Source organism: Lytechinus variegatus, chromosome 2 (genome assembly GCF_018143015.1).
Source record: "Lytechinus variegatus isolate NC3 chromosome 2, Lvar_3.0, whole genome shotgun sequence".
NCBI classification, from domain to species: Eukaryota; Metazoa; Echinodermata; class Echinoidea; order Temnopleuroida; family Toxopneustidae; genus Lytechinus; species Lytechinus variegatus.
Genome location: NC_054741.1, coordinates 13,599,280 through 13,617,305, shown reverse-complemented (window position 1 = coordinate 13,617,305; position 18,026 = coordinate 13,599,280). Strand labels below are relative to the sequence as shown.

The 18,026-nt window shown below is 36.8% G+C and overlaps 1 protein-coding gene across 1 annotated transcript in view; it reads left to right on the top strand.

The window, feature by feature from the left end:
- Positions 1–18,026, top strand: part of LOC121407376 (mucin-17-like) — a 91,427-nt gene that overhangs the window by 29,191 nt on the left and 44,210 nt on the right. The window contains 18 exon segments of the mRNA XM_041598426.1: positions 2,097–2,351; positions 3,086–3,340; positions 4,791–5,045; positions 5,773–6,027; positions 6,275–6,529; positions 7,724–7,975; positions 8,592–8,843; positions 9,277–9,528; positions 9,965–10,216; positions 11,403–11,657; positions 11,968–12,213; positions 12,502–12,756; positions 13,181–13,426; positions 14,217–14,468; positions 14,945–15,190; positions 16,102–16,256; positions 16,258–16,357; positions 17,336–17,581. Of these exon segments, the coding sequence (XP_041454360.1) occupies positions 2,097–2,351; positions 3,086–3,340; positions 4,791–5,045; positions 5,773–6,027; positions 6,275–6,529; positions 7,724–7,975; positions 8,592–8,843; positions 9,277–9,528; positions 9,965–10,216; positions 11,403–11,657; positions 11,968–12,213; positions 12,502–12,756; positions 13,181–13,426; positions 14,217–14,468; positions 14,945–15,190; positions 16,102–16,256; positions 16,258–16,357; positions 17,336–17,581 (4,284 nt within the window).

Here is an 18,026-nt window from a genome sequence, read left to right as displayed (position 1 = left end):
TGTTGTCCTTGACTACTGATCCAATTTATTTAGTCTGAGAGAAAGTCAGGTTATTGGAGATATAATCTTTGTCCAAATTCAAGAAGATGGGTTAACATAAAAAAGCCAGATGGGAGGGGGGATCCCTCATAATTTTTTGCTATATTTCCTCGCACCAGTTTTTCTTTCAAGTCTCACGCAACTTTTGAGAAATAATTTGCAACACCCATGTATGCGATTACAAAATACGCAACGTTATGCACATTAAGTGCCCAGATTTATAAATGTATCATTTTCATTTTACTAATTATAATGAATTAATTTTGCCTTGTGTATGATCAGAGTTAGTCAAATAACAGAGAAATACAAAACAAAAATGAAAAAGACCAATAGAATACATGAGATGAATTGAGATACCAATTGTTTTTTAAAAAGTACATTTGATTGGAATCTCAGAGAGTCTGCGAATAGAAAATTAGCTGCTTGGGGGCTGTATTTAGTTAGTTGCAGCAAATGCTTTATTTTAGCATATTATTGGCATAATTCATATTTTAAAAAAAATCCAGTTTCCAAAATATTAACCATATTTTTTTGTAGATTTCATCACACACTACCCCTTTGCAAAATCTTGAAGGGAGGGGGTGGCGAATTCTATTCAGTTATCCCGTCAGGCCATTTGGCATCATGAGTTAAATTATCTCACAAGCCTTGGTTTAAATCATCTGTTAATTTGGCCCAGGTAGAGTTTAATCTATCTTAGTGAATTTTGGCATTTTGCTTATGGGATCATTTGGGACAAAGCTTTGGTAGATATTCCTTTCACAATATTATATATCATCCTTACTTCATATAGGTGCATTGCCTTTTATTCCTTAAGGCTGAGTTCACATAGAATTTTACGGTATACAGTATTTGGTATTCATTTGTGTCACATAAGGTAGTATGCGTGTCCTACTTTCTTAATCTGTAGGTGCAAACAAAATGGAAACCTTAGACAAAATCATCTCTGCAAATTATTGAATTTATGTTTTAATGCAACTGTTAATGATTTTTTTAATGGGGTTAATTGATTGGGATGGGGTTATTTGAGTCATGATTTGACACACCAAAAAAAAATTATTTGTTTTTTAGGGGAGGGGTGTGATTGGAAATACAGTGATCAAAAATGTATATTCTAATATCTCGAACATGTATCAGTTCCTATAAGTTCCTATTTTTGCTTTAATTGATGTCATGATTTTATATGGTGGGGGTAGCTTAATTCTACTCCTCCATGGTGTACACTGCATGAAAATCTAATAAGTACGATTCCAGTATACTATCGAGGCTATATACAGCATTTATGAATAGTACCCTCCTATGTGAACCAGTATTAGTTTGATTTAAGCTATTCGCGTGCCCTTGAAAACCTATACCCAAATAGTATCCTATGTGAACTCGGCCATATCCTTAGATTATATTCCTTTATCTCAAGTCTATATTCCTTTATAATGAAATATATGTTATTCTTGTTTTCTATAGGTTTATATATGTTATTTGTTTCAAAAATATGTCTCAGATTTGTGCATTTTGTGCTGTTTTTGTTATAAGAATTATATGTTATCACTTTTTATTTGATTTTCATGTACATTACCTGATTGTCATTTTTGTCTTTATATATACATTCACCACTTCTTCCATGGTATTACCCCTTCCATATTTAGCTCATCCTTATAGTAAAATCATTTCCCATTTGTCTTTTTATAAATTTACTGGCATCTATTCATATCTCCTACTGCTTCAAGCAACTGACTCTTGTGCACTATGTAGAGTCAAGAATGAGGTGTGTAATTGGTGTAGTTGCACGGTTCTTCCAAAAGAAAGGCTTCATCTATTACCATCCCATTCTCTTCCATGAATGAATGAATAAATAGAGGAAGTTTTAGTTGCACATGTCATGGTTTGCACTAATGCACCCTCGATGAACAGGTTGATCTGATACCGGCAAGTTTGTCAGTCTCCTGCACTAGCACAAGTATCTCCTTTAAGGTAAACCCTACACTTGACCTCGAGTCTACCAACCTCATGGGTTTTGGTCAAACACACACTTAAAACCATTTTCTGTGAAACACATACAGCTGAAGCCGACACCACAGTCCCTGTCATTGAGAACTGCCCTTCCAGCTTTACTGTTGATGCCGGTAGCAATAGCTTTATATTTGTTACCTGGACTGAACCAACTGCCACTGATGATTCTGGGACAGTCACTTTGGTCTCTGGTCCATCCTCAAACAGTGGCTTTTACCCAGCTGGAAGCATCAATGAAGTCACTTATGTATTCCAAGATACTGCAGGAAATGAGGCAGAGTGTAGCTTTACAGTAACTGTTGCGGGTACGTTCATGCAAGCAGTAGCCTCTGAGCAATATCGCTTAATCTGTTGCCTATTGGAACGAGATGATCACTGTTTAAAACATAAAAGAATGACACAATTCTTAAGTCAAAGTAATTTTAAAAGAAATTTTACGCCTGAAGATTATTTAATGCCAAACTGGCAATATGTATACAGTGATGAAAATACAATGTGAGAGCCAAAGAAGAATAATTTAATCACACTATGCTGAAACGGAATTTCCAATGTTTCTATGTAGAAACACATACATAGGTATACAGCTAAATCATTCATGGTTGTGTCCTCGTAGTATTGCAAAATGTTTGTAAATCAGAGGAGTTTTTCATTGGTTATAGACCAGCTTGGCGTTACCCAGCAAAATGCTGCCCTAACGAGTCCTACGGGAGTTACCATAAACAGAATTAAGATTGTTGTCTAGTGTGTTTTCTCTGCCAGATGTTATAAGCCACTGTAAATTCTTGCACCCAAAGAGCTAAGAGCAAAGTATTCAGTGAAAACATCACTGACAAAATTCTTCATGAAATTCTGTATACCGGTAGTTTGTGCCTCTGCATGTATTTGAGTCTCTGCATTAGTTTTTACATTGCATCTGCTTTTTATATATGTAGACATCTCCTTCCACGTGTCATTTCCATGATACCATGTAACTTCCATATTTTGTGTTTATATATATATATTATTCATTTCATTCTCCATATCATCTTCATGATTATAGCCACCACTGACAATATTGACCCTGTCATTACCGGGTGTCCCGATAACATCAATGTGGTCACTGATCTGGGGGCAAGTGGGGCCACTGTTTCATGGACCGCGCCATCAGCTACAGACAACTCAGGCCAAATCCCATCCTCCACATCTGATAGGTCTCCGGGAGATTTTTTTAATGTTGGCACAACCCAAGTAACCTATACCTTTACCGATGGATCAGGGAACAATGCATTCTGCTCCTTCTTTGTTACTGTGGAGGGTATGTGTGGAGCATCCCTTGTGAAATTTTCATCCATTCATAGCATCTTTTGTATATTCCTTACATCATAAATTGCGTGGAAGCGGTGTAGCGATTCTGACTCTCGCCTTGTAATCAGAGGGTCGTGTGTTCGAATCCCACCACGGCTTAGCGCCCTTTGGCAAGGCGTCAATCTACATTTTGCCACTCTCACCCCGGTGCTAATTGGGTACCGGTAGGAAACAACTGTCATTGTAGTTTGTTTAGCAAGTGTGTGCCTAACAGGCTGCTTGGAATGCTATGAATCCAGTGACAGGGTAATAATAACTGAAGCGCTTTGAACAGTCGTAGATTGATAAAGCGCTATGTAAATGCCAATTATTATTATTATATATTATGTTTTTACTGAAACCATATTTGCATTGTTTTCATGGTAACAAATGAAAAAGCATCATTTTACAACACTTTGACGATATTTATGTTTAAGTTGGGATGTTGGTGGACTTCTTTTTTATCCTGACTTATAAAATGAGGGACATGTTACTGTGTGACTTCAAACTATAAAGTTATTTATTTATATAAATAACTAGACAGTTATTTATACATGTAGCTCTGTATTATTAGACATTTTATTTTCCTAATATTATAATAATCATGTATTTTGATCAGGGTCATGGGTAAAATTAATTTTGTTTGTGTATATACTTACCTGTTTCTGGATATATAAGAATATAAATATTTTTTTTCTATTTGCCTCCTTGAAGCATTGAGTTAAATTTTATCATTTATGTATGTGAAAAAGGATGTCCTTATTCCTTGAGTAAGAACATATCATTTATTGAAATAAAACAGGTAGTAATTATTGACACTGAAATGGTCTCTTTACTTTTGAGTGTTAATTCCTCTTAGGATGTTTAATATGTTACAATTTTAATATACTGTTGGTATATTAATGTTTTGGGCTTAGTTTTTGAAAAATATTTTGTTCTTTTTATCCATTTACTATTAAAGCAAGATACCCATAATTTTTGTGAATTCCCATTATGCCTTACATCAAGACAATCAAAAGCTTGTCATCACTGATGGTTAAAAAAAAATATATTTTTTAATCCTTTGCTTCAGAATGCAATCCTGACGATAAATATAACTCTCATGACACATTACATGAAGGGGTTTTAAATTTTCATATTAATTCCACGGGGGAATACCAGATGTATACCTGGGTAGTGTATCATGAAAGGACTTGTGCCTTTTAGCCAATCAACTAAATCTAGTCAAGGTGTCGGATCTTGATGAAATGCTCCCCAGCTCATCTGACCCGATGCGTTACATGCATACGCTACCTATATACCACAATCAATGTAAATGCTATTTTAGGAGCATATAATTTATTTGAAACAAAATCAAATATATTGACACCATTCTAATGAAAACTTCCATTTGTTTCTTTTCCCTGTATCTCTACTATTAGCCACCCTTGACAACACTGACCCTGTCATCAGTGGGTGTCCTGAAAACATCCTTGTTGAAATCCCATCTGGGTCAACTGGAGTTTCTGTCTCATGGAATGAGCCAACAGCTACAGATAACTCCGGTGTTGTCCCAACCTTCACCTCTACTAGTTCTCCTGGAGATGTTTTTGGTGTTGGCACAACCCAAGTGACCTACACCTTCACTGATGGATCAGGAAACGATGCTTTCTGCACTTTCTTTGTTACCGTAGCTGGTGAGATTTTCTTTTATTTACGTCAGCTTGGAGAGCACTTTAATCAAAAAGTTTTGTTCACAAGTTGTTGGTTGTGACAGCTTTCTTTGATTTTGATCGTCTAAAGAGAAAGTGCATTTTATTAGATTGTCAGATAGAATGTCGGACAAGTCTTTTTGTGAAATGTTCCCTTAGTCTGTTCTGCATATTTTAAAGAGATTAAGGGTTTCATTGTTAGTAATTCATAATTCTTTAGATTCAAGTCAAATGAATTAAAACCAATGAGAACATTTGGAATAAATCCCAATATCATTCTGCTAATAAGAGATACATTGGTTCCAAACGAAAGGACAAGCAATATTTCTGAATTCAAACCCAACTCTTTGCTTGTATGCATGGTTCTCCTTGGAGGAATTATTTCCCTTGTTTGGCACACCACAGGCATTATACCTTAACAGAAATTGATCAACATTCCATACATGGCCTATGGCTTGAATAGTGTTTAGTGTCTTTTCCTTTTAATCCTCCATTTTTTCATAGTTAAAACATTTTGATGAGGTAGCTGCCGTGAAATCATAGATACCATAGCTTCTTTTAAGGTTACATTTTTTGCTGTATTTGAAAATGTCACAAGATGCACCAACAATCACCCCCTTTCATAATGATTTAATATCAAATTTGCTTCATTTCATCCCACTTATTGCACTCCATAACACTCATGATCTTCCTTTTGTTTTATCCACTTCAGCCACTACTGACAACACCGACCCTGTAATTGAAAACTGCCCTGAAAGCTTTTCTGTCGATGCCGGCAACAACGCCTTTGTATTTGTCTTCTGGACTGCACCAACTGCCACTGACGAGTCTGGGACAGTCACTCAAGTCGCTGGGCCATCGTCCAACAATGGCTTTTACCAGGCTGGTACAGTCAATGATGTCCTGTATGTCTTTGAGGATGAGGCTGGCAATCAGGCTCAATGTGCCTTCCAGGTCACCGTAACAGGTTGGTATTGATCTATTAGCGTTATCCTGGTCAAGCCATGACTAGGATTACCTGGTGAGAAATACACAAGGCGTTTTCCTGCATGATGGCACTAGATTCATTTAAGTTAAGGAATTACCCATGAGGAAATGCTACCCTTGCATCCACAGATAGACATGTGATGTGAAAGAAACTTTACCTCCATCTAAGGTACCATGATGAAAACCAGTTAGTAAAAGAGAGTTCTTTTGTATTCAACTATTCACAGCTACCGTTGACAACACTGACCCAGTCATCACCAACTGTCCAAACAACTTTGCTGTCCAGACCACACTGAACGGTGCTCCAGTTCAAGTCAGCTGGAACGAGCCCTCTGCAACGGATGACAGTGGTGATCCAGTACAGGTCACTCAGACTGCTAACTCAGGAGACTTTTTTAGCCCTGGTACCACCGCTGTCACCTACACTTTCACTGATACCTCTGGAAACGATGCCATGTGTACTTTTACGGTCACTGTCACAAGTAAGTGAAACCAAAGATATGAACTATTACATCATTCTACAATGTCAGATTGCAGACCTTTATTCAGCAAAAGTTGACTGTTTGGATACAGTGTAAAACTGAGAAGTCTTATCTTAATATCAAATGTATTTGTTTTCTAACTTGGGAACTTGGATTGTCACTAACACCATTAAAATTGTTCAACTCCATTTGAATGTACATATATGCATATCTCTAGCTATACAATTCATGCATTTCTAATAAACTGTTATATAATTGTCGATAAATAGTTAAATGTATACATTTGAAATTTTATTTTATTATAGCAGTATGTTTTAACAATCAAATTTGTCATGTTGGTTATGAAATATTTTGGTGGATATAATAAATTAAGTGTCTATGTTGCAATAGTTTTACATTATTGACACCTTTACCCATTTGCACCTGTTGTAGAAAAACTTTTTTATATAGGCACTTGTAATATTGAAATAGGGAGAAAGCAAGCATCCCAAGTCCAACAATAAATTGCCCTGGAAGAGTCTTTGTACACAGGTATTGGTTTTCAAAAAGCAAAAAATTAGAAAATCAGCTTATATAAAAGAGTAATTCTTTTCATTCATACTGTCAAATTGTCAAGTTGTAAAATGAGATTAACTGCTTGGAAGTTTCACTGATATTGCACAGTGTGCTCATCTTGTGCCAGAGTGAAGCCCAGACTTCAAATGCAGTTTTCTCTTTATTTCTTTTAAGCTTTTGCCTAGTTTTTTTTTGTGCATTCCATCAAGTTCTTCTCTGGGTAATCATTGATCAATGTTTACAAGTTACACTGTTCATTAAAGCTTAGGATGTGCTTATTCAAATTTCAATGAAATTTTTAATTTGGAGGGATTTATCGTTGGTTTGGGGGAGTCTGGTCACAAATTAAAACTCTCAGCTCTTACTGTTTAAGGGGCAGACGGGGGGGGGGGGGGGGGGGGGGTAACATAGGTGATAAGACCCTATTGCTAAGGCACTTAAACACAAGTCATGTCTATGTTGTTGATGCTGCATGCAGAAAATCGTGGTTACTTTTCCAATCCCCAGTATTCTGCCTATCTGTAGAGACTGGAGGATAAAAAAAGCTGTAGAGCTAAATGCTATGGCTAAACATACATTTAGACTTGTGTCAAGTTACCTTAAAAGTAATTAACTTATGTTGTCCTAACACTAATTCAGCCACTGTTGATGTAACTGCACCTGTTATTAATGACTGCCCCTCTGACATAACTGTTCAAACCACACTGGGTGGCACCGCGGTAGCACTAACCTGGACCGAACCTACGGCTACTGATGATTCTGGATCAGTTTCATCAACATCAACTTCCAATCCAGGGGATTCATTCCCTGTTGGAACTACAGTTGTTGTTTATACATTTAGCGATGATGCAGGAAATTCTGCTGTGTGTTCTTTCACTGTAACGGTTGAGGGTATGTGTCTCTATTAATGTATAATGCCATTGCTAATTAGAAGCCAATTTCACGGTTTACAAAAAATGGGAGGGCCCTATAGAATCATATGTATGAATAGCTTGTGCAATCCATGAATTCATCTCTTTACCTCTCTTTTAATGATAACAATGTAGTATTAGTTTCATGGTACTGAATGTAACATCAATTGGGGATGGCCTGCTGCCATACAGCAAATGAAGTAAAACTAACTTTTGACTGAAAATTTTGGATGTTTGTATGACAATGAATCAAAACATCCATCATATCACTTCATATCACTGGTTTTCAAAGTGGTCAAAAATGTTCAAATTGATGAAATAAAAATTGCAATATATTGAACTACAGTAGACTGTCAAATGTCTATATTCTTACAAAATTGTAGTCTTTTTTATGGTCTTACCTGATTCATTAGATATTGTACTATCAATGTACTGCTGTGAAAGATGCTTGGTAGGATACCTGCTAAATGACACAGCACGCACTTTTGTTAACTTGTCTATTTAGAGCTTTATAATCAATGCACTGTTTATAACCATTATATCCACTGACTGCCATGATTTATCCTAACAACGTTTATTTCCTAACACTAATTCAGCCACTATTGATGTAACTGCACCTGTTATTAATGACTGCCCATCTGACATAACTGTTCAAACCACACTGGGTGGCACTGCGGTAGCACTAACCTGGACTGAACCTACGGCTACTGATGATTCTGGATCAGTTTCATCAACATCCACTTCCAATCCAGGGGATTCATTCCCTGTTGGAACTACAGTTGTTGTTTATACATTTAGCGATGATGCAGGAAATTCTGCTGTGTGTTCTTTCACTGTAACGGTGGAGGGTATGTTCCTTTTTATTCATTTACAGCATTGTCCAAATCAGAACTAAATGTGCAACCTTTTAATTGAAGAAAGAAATTATAACATTTTCTGTGTTGTATTTATGTTGTTGAAATTGTTGTTTCATTATTTTGAGGCATCCGTACTTTCAAATTTTCAAATAAACGTAATTTGATCTGTATGAAATATTTTTATGAAACTTTTTTGTTAGACCCATTCCTCATCTTGTCCTTTCAGATATGTTGTGAAGATGATACCTTTATTAAAACTGACCCAAATTTTTTAACGAATTTTTTTTCTTCAAATATATCTGTTCTTGAGCGAATGCAGTTATTTGTTAAAAAAAACATATAAACCCTCTAAGATGCCTTTTATAACATTAACCATTGCGACAAACAATAACACAGATGTATATGTTTCCTAACACTAATTCAGCCACTGTTGATGTAACTGCACCTGTTATTAATGACTGCCCCTCTGACATAACTGTTCAAACCACACTGGGTGGCACCGCGGTAGCACTAACCTGGACTGAACCTACGGCTACTGATGATTCTGGATCAGTTTTATCAACATCAACTTCCAATCCAGGGGATTCATTCCCTGTTGGAACTACAGTTGTTGTTTATACATTTAGCGATGATGCAGGAAATTCTGCTGTGTGTTCTTTTACTGTAACGGTTGAGGGTACGTGTCTCTTGGATTGTGTAGTAAGCGTTTTTATAACAATATCAATATTTCAAGAAGTCCTATCCCTATTTTTGTGCAACTTTACAATTGGGATCAGTTAGGAGTCTTGTTGACTACCTGCATCAAACTAAGATTTCAAAATGGAATGAAAATTTACAGAAAATTTGTTTTGATTTTATTTTTAATATGGTTGCTTTATAATAAAAAAGTTGATATATTGGTACACTTTAATTTATAAGCACTTAACTTGCATTAACAAAAATCCTTGTTATAGTTTTAACATTAGATTTTTGAAGGCTATATTAAGATTTATTGGCAGGTATATACTCTAATTCATTAACATAAACAAGTACTTATGATACTAATTAATAAGTACTCATCAAATGGGTTTTTTCTTAAAATAACCATTGTATGTTTCCTAATACTAATCCAGCAAATATTGATGTCACTGCACCAATAATTAACAACTGCCCCGAGGACATCACTGTCCAGACAACCCTCGACGGTGCTGCAGTCGCAGTGACGTGGTCCGAACCGACTGCTACTGATGATTCAGGAACTGTCACATCTACCTCATCTTCTAATCCTGGAGATTCTTTCCCACTCGGCACAACATCTGTTGTTTATACATTTACCGATGATTCTGGCAATGCAGCTTTATGTACATTCACTGTATCGGTTGAGGGTATGTGTCTCTAATCCGTGTCTATTAATTGCACCTCACACTAGTTTCATTTGTTTTCATTGACATTAACATTTCTTTAGCTATATTCCTAATAGTTTTAACCATTTCATGTTACAATGGAAGTAATTTTCCCCTCAGCGTTCCAGGAACCTTGTGCATTATGATTTTGATAACATATATGAAAATTGTTTATAGGTAAATTCATTTCATCCCTTCAGGATTACATATTGAGAAGGCCTGTACTACCTGTAAGGTTGACCTACATGGTGTGAACCTTCAAAAGCTTCTTCCTTAAAAATTATTTACAAGTCTGTACATTAAGCAGTATCTACCTATATGAGGAGTGTGTGTAATTCTGAGCTATCTCTTACATTTAGATTAAAATCTAACTCAAATTGAGGTTTATCTCAATTCATATTTCTTCATTCCAATTTTGAGATCATTCTCATTTTGAGTGCGATTTGAATCTATTGCAACTCTATGTAAGACGGGCTTAAAGAATAACAATACGAGCAGCCAGCTCTAGTCTAGTTGGGTCTTGTTATGATTAGCATTCTGTGAAACTAGACTCCATCTCCTTTTGTATCTCTGTCCCCCCCTCTCTTTGTTGAATTATTGAATATTTTTCTGCATGCATAGTTTTGTTAAATCTGTTTTATGTAGTGTATTATACCTTACAAAGAGGTCTCAATGCACAATAAATTCTTAATTTTGTTCATATAATGAAATTGTTGGTGTCGTCTTAGAGGGTGTTGCAAGAAAATATTTGCATTCAATTGCAAATCTCAGATGCAAGTTAACGAGTGATGGATCATTTTTCACTAAAGCAAATCAATTTATACTTGTTGATGTAAGAAACCGACCATCAATCAATTGCAAATTTTCAATGAAATGCATGGCTTTCAATCTATTTTGGAACCTTAAATTGACTTGCAATCGATCGCAAGTTTCTTGCAACACCCCATTAGTCTGTGAAGTGCTTCCCATATATGTCTACTATGTGCTTAGTGGAACCAACTTTTTTGAAATCAGAGGAAGTCCTTTCTCTATTGCATAAAAGACCGCTTCAAAGCATGCATTGATGCAAAGAAATCTCCAAGGCATTCCAGAAAGCAGTGTATGAAAAAACAATGTTTAAAAATGGCTGTTTCCATGAATTTATGGTCTTCACTTGTATCAACTCTAGGTTCCATAGACAATAATGGTCCCGTGATTAGTGGCTGCCCCGATGATATCATAGTGAACAGCGTGGCTAACAATAACCAGGTCTCTGTCAGTTGGCTGGAACCAACAGCCGTTGACGACTCTGGACAGGTACCAAGCGTAGTGAGTTCAAGCAGTCCTGGAGATTTGTTCCCTATTGGATCCACTGTGGTCAGTTACACATTTGTGGATGGCAGTAATAATCCTTCTGCTTGTTCATTTACTGTCACCGTAATCGGTAAGGCATCAGCATTGTTACATAAAGTTTCTTTGAATTTTCTGTGAATCAAAATAATGTTAACAGTTTTGTAATTATTTTGTCATATAAATTTCAACATGAGTGCAATATGAAACACTCCGGGTTCAGCCTTTTGTTACAAAACTTAACTTTCTTGTAGGTATAGCTTTTAGGACAATCATTGCAAAATGTTACAATTAGCAAAATTCAGTGAGATGCTATGGATTGGGCTTTTTGGTTGGACTCTCAAGACTATTTATATCACATCAACCAATGTTAACATCTTTTGCCATGCAACCATTCCAAACAGACAACAATGGTCCTGTCATCAGTAACTGCCCTATGGACATCTCCCGAAGTGTCCCATTCGGTATATCCGGTACCACGGTTTCCTGGACACCACCCACAGCAGTTGATAACTCTGGCTCAAATGTCATTGTGAGTTCCAACAATAATCCAGGTGATTTCTTTGGAGTGGGCCTGAGCCAAGTCACTTACACCTTCACAGATGCCCAAGGCAACCCATCCCAGTGTAGCTTCAATGTGATTGTCTTTGGTGAGTTTCTCTTCAGAGAAAAAAATTCTTTCCAACTGAGTGCACAAATTTGAACACCAGATACTTATATATTAAGCACAGCCTTAAAGTAAAACTAACCTTTTAACTAAGGTCCCATTCATCTTTGTCACTAGCAGTTTGTACCAATTTTATTATCCATTTACTTCACATGTATATCCCTGGTAGATGTTTATCAATTTCATTACCTACCTTGAGCCATAGCTTGATGTATCTTGTATCTATCCTTTTGTGCTTATCTGTACCGTATATTCCTCATTTCATTTTTAGCTGAAGGTGATAATATCGACCCGGTTATTGTGGGCTGCCCTGGAAACATTGTTGTAGACAGCGATCCAGATAGTAATGGTGCCTCTGTTACGTGGACGCCACCTGTGGCCACTGACAACTCTGGCAATACCCCAACCGTCACCCAGACAGCAACTCCTGGCTCCACCTTCCTCATTGGAGAGACAACTGTCATGTACACTTTTACTGATAACGCAGGAAATTTTGCTGTTTGTTCTTTCAATGTTATAGTCAACGGTGAGTAGCCGGGATAGCAGGATATCTCAAGTTCAGCAGAATTTTTGCGGGATTAGTCTAGATAGATTGTGGAATCTTCAATTCCCATAGGATTCATAAAGGGACCTAGTGATTCTAGTAGGCAATGTGATGTAGGTGATTTGATCAAGATTGGATTGTCAAATCCTGCATTTTAAGAGTGTTGATAGTTTGAACACATGTAGATTATCTAATGTCTCCCAACAGGCCCTACTTACATGTAGCATGATAATACATTATTACCCTGACTTTAGCATGGATACTGTGATCTGGTGCTCAAGTATTCAAGGACTGATCTGTCTTTTGAATATGATTGAGCCATTGATGGATACTTTTGATACAGAACTCAGACGCATCCATATGCATAACATGTATTCAATGTTCATTTTATAATACCTCATTTCAGACGAAACTTCACCGGTGATCCTCAACTGCCCCCAAGATATCCCCATCTCGGTGCCTTTCGGAACCACCAGAACTGTTGTCACGTGGGCAGTACCCACAGCCACTGATAACTCTGGTGGAGCCGTCCAATCCACCAGCACTGCCAATCCCGGTGATGTCTTCGCCATCGGTGTCACCCAAGTCAGCTATACCTTTACTGATGCCGACAACAACCCTGCTGTCTGTGCCTTCAATATATTCATCAGCGGTAAGTAGATGGGATTATTCGACTTCAACTTCATGTATGGGTGTGAATGTGTGTTAATAGTTCTGAATCTGTGTTAGTAAGGTGGTAGATAGTGCTCTACAGATACAGCCACGTCTCATATTAGAGAAGTGTGTTATGTTTTGTAAAGAGGAATTCCTCTGCTTTAAGAACTCTCTTTTTTGACGTAGATAATTTTTTGTATTACAGACTAATAAAAATATAATGCATTTATTAGTTATTACCCTTTTATTGGGCATTTTAAGAATTTTAAGCAATTTACAGATATTTGTTAGGAATTGCATGCTTCTAGCTATGATGATAAGCTGCTAACATCCTGCTTTTAGATTGTCTTAGAATTACAATCTGTGTGTAGTAAATTGGTAATAACAAAATTCATGAAATAGGAATGATGGTCCCATTGCAGAAATAGTTTCCTTATAACGTAACAAACAATTAAGAATAAATCAAGCACTTCTGATTTGTTGAAAATTTAGTTATATTTGATGTTTGGAATTTGTTAAATTGCAACTTTTTCTGCGACAGGTCCCGGGAACTCTTTAAGACTGCATTAACCTGCGAGTATGGATTAAAAAAAAATAAAAAAACAATACCATATGATACGATATCATATGAAATAAGAGGTAGAAAAAGTACAAAAGTACAAACCAATAAGTAATATCAGCATTGAAAGCTTTAGATCCTCAAAATAATGAGGAAACAAATCAAATATGCAATCAAGTTATAAACTGTATTCTATTTAGTTTTTCTTTTGTTTTCTTTTCTCTTCTAGCTCTTGGAGATACAGTTGACCCTGTTATCAGCAACTGCCCACCAAACCTAGCTGTCACTGCGGACAGCTCCCTCAACGGAGCATTTGTGACATGGACAGAACCGTCGGCTACGGATAACTCTGGAACTGTCAATTCTGTGTCTTCTGCTTCTCCCAATGATTTCTTCCTGATTGGAGAAACCACAGTCACATACACCTTTGTTGATCCCAGTGGCAATGATGCCATCTGTTCCTTCAACATCGTGGTGTCTGGTATGTTGTTATAGTACAGCTTGGGATATCAGTGTGGTCCTTTATTTCACAAATTTTCACAAACTTTTTTTCTTACAGAATTCATTGCTTCACTAGCAATCTGAGTTTTACTTCACATAATTTGAGGTTAGAGTAAATAGATAATAAAGTAACTGTCAGTGGTAGTGGAGGGCCATGATTTCTAATCCCAGCCAATGCAGGTTTTCCTTCAGCTAAGAATTTATCCACACTGTACTGCACTATACCGAGGGACCTGGCTGGTGTAATTCCTTGAGCAATAGAAAAGGTATTTCAAGCTAAATGATCAGTGTGCTTCGAATGGATTATTTTTTGGAAATATGGCACAATACACCAATTCAGTTTGGATGCAGTTTTTAAAAAGGTAATACAGTCTGTAACATGCCCGACCAAAGATAATGCATGCACTGGCTTAGCAACATATCTGATCTGTTTGAATCTTCCATTCCATCATGCAGACGACACCAATCCCATGATTAACAACTGCCCTGGTGACATACCCCTCTCTGTACCATTTGGAGTGAGCGCTGCTGTGGTGACCTGGACTGTTCCTTCTGCTACAGACAACTCAGGATTTGTCTCGCTGACATCTAACAGCGCCAACCCAGGAGACTCTTTCCCTGTCGGTAACACTCAGGTTGTCTACATCTTCACTGACGATTTCAACAATGATGCAATCTGTACTTTTGAAATCTCAATCATGGGTAAGTGTCACATTTTTGGTTATTTCAAATAGTTATACGACAGGTTATCAGGAGAAACCTGTTTGATCTGTGGCCCGTTGCAGAAAGAGTTGCGTTTAAACGCAAGTCAAAAAGTCAATTGCAAGTCCCAAATGCGCGCTGTTGATTGGTTGAAAATCAAGTTGCGCCTGATTTTTTGACTTGCGTTTAAACGCAACTCTTTCTGCAACGGACCCCTGTACTAGAACTGTTTCACAAAGGATTTTTTTTCTCATTGAATTGGTGATAATATGATGTTTGTAATATTTCTTTAAGTACAATTTTTGTTATGGGTTGGCCTCACACAAGGTTTCTTCCTTTTTGGCCATTGCCTTCCTCACTTTCTTTGAATTTGATATTCATTGTATTCAGATTGTCCATTTTTTAAATGTACATGTATTTCTATCTTGATCTCTTAAGGAATAAATGAAACTTGAGAGGATTATTGCGTTCAAGACAGCAATACGGATTCACTATTCTTCACAATGAATCTGTCATTGCGTATGACATCTGGGGGGTATTTCACAAAGATTTAAGTATGACTTAAATCGCAATTAAATGCCGACACATACATGATATGCAACACGCGATCTTATTGATAGATACGCAGTAGTGCACGTCATCATGGCATGATCTGACCAATGCGGTCAGGCCTTTCATACCATATGCAACTCGGCATTTAAGTTTGACTCTAAGTCATACTTAAATCTTTGTGAAACACCGCCAGCTCATTGATATATTTCTCTATTTCTTAGCTATCAATTTTTTCTTCTCTATTATCCTTCATTTGATCAGAATATCACAATTTTATCACTTTAACAACCCCCCTGCTACCTGTCACTATATTGATCCCCACCACTTGTTAATACATATTGGTTCATGCATTCTTGCAGCCCTTGGAGATGTCACCATCCCAGTGATATCGGATTGTCCACCATCCACCATTGTCGTAGAGGCAGACGCGAACCTACCAGGAGCCAGTGTGGACTGGACCATCCCAACCGCTGTTGACAATGATGGCAATCCCCCACAGGTTACCGTCAGCAACCCCCCCGGGATTCTTTACCATTGGTAGCACAACAGTGACTTACACCTTCAGAGACACTGCTGGCAACGAGGCCTTCTGTATTTTTGACGTTGTCGTTATTGGTAAGAGAATGTGATGTACTTGTTATTATTTCATCTTGGTGGCTCTGTCAATGATTTGCTGTTTTACAAATAAGCTCTGAAAACATAAAATGGGAAATACATATTAAAATTTTCATACAAATGAATTCATGAATGATATGAAATGGATATAAATCAATGAATTTTAGTTTAATGTTTAAGGTATAATTTTAGATTCATTTTGAGAGTAACAAGATTACAGATTAAATCCTCCATTGATATGTGATAAACCTGAATGTTCAAATTTACGTGACATGAAACATTTGAATAAAGGACAAATGAGTGCTAAATAGAAGATGGCCCGTTAAAAGAGAGGGTGAATAAAGAGTATACATGGGTAAAGTCATTGTAAGAAATTTACTTCTCTGATACTTTGTTTATTTTCGTCCTAAAAACAAATTTCACTCTCATGGATATACTATAACTAAATCTGCAGAATGAGCATTGACACTCTTGTTAGAATACAACAGTCAAATTCTAATTTCACAACAGTATTTTTGACAATTATATATTTAGGATTCTAATACTGAAAATAAATAAATAATCCAATATAAATCACATTTTTTAGCACTTTAAATGCTTACTTAGATTACAATGTATCATAATATACTCTAAATATGTTCATTGTTCAACATCCCAGTTTTAGTGCAGAAACTTAAAATTAAATGATGATTTGTATTACAATATGCTTAAATGTTTTTGAAGGAAACCAGTTGTAAATATGCAGTTGATCTAAAAAAATGAAATGGATGTGCAATATATTCTGATTATTTAGTGGAAGGGAGTGATACATGTGACAAGAAAATTCTATCATAATATGCATTTGAATTCAATCAAAATTCTTATGAAATATTAATGATTCCATGTCTCACAATTCCGCTTATGACATACCCGAAAGCCTTTGACATGGTGATCTGATTGGATTTCTTTTCAAATTTTGTTTTCTTCTGTTGTGTGTAGATAACACAAACCCAGTGGTAACTACCTGTCCTGATGACATTAACCTTGATGTGCCCTTTGGAACCACGTCCACCGCTGTCTCGTGGCAGTCCCCACTGGTCAGTGACAACTCTGGTACCTTTGATACCGTTAACAATGCCAACCCAGGTGATCTCTTCACTGCCGGTACTGTCACACAGGTCAGCTATACCTTCACAGATCCATCCAACAACTTCGAAGTCTGTAACTTCCTGGTGACCATAAACAGTAAGTTCAGTCTCTTCGTATGATATATCATGAGCTCTAGGAATTGTAAGTAACTGATAGATATTTGCCGTCAATGTTCAGAAAGCAGGAATGTTTATACATGTATATTAGTGACCAAAGGACTGATGGCTTTTGGTCTTCTCGGAAGGACAAGGCAGCGAAAATGAATGCCTTCAGTAGGACAGAAGTGCATCCGGGGGCCCATATTGCATAAAAGTTATTATCATGATAACTTTGCCATGCAATGCTAACTTCCATGGAAGCCTTGATTCTGATCGGCTGCTGATCATCCTTACCATGGTTTTTACCATCGGATGGCAAAGTTACCATAATGGCAAATTTTATGCATTGGGGCTCTGTTGGTTTACAAACCCCGAGACCAAATCTGATCTTGACATTCATCATACCTATGAGGACTTCATTTGCCCTTTTTGGCATATATCAT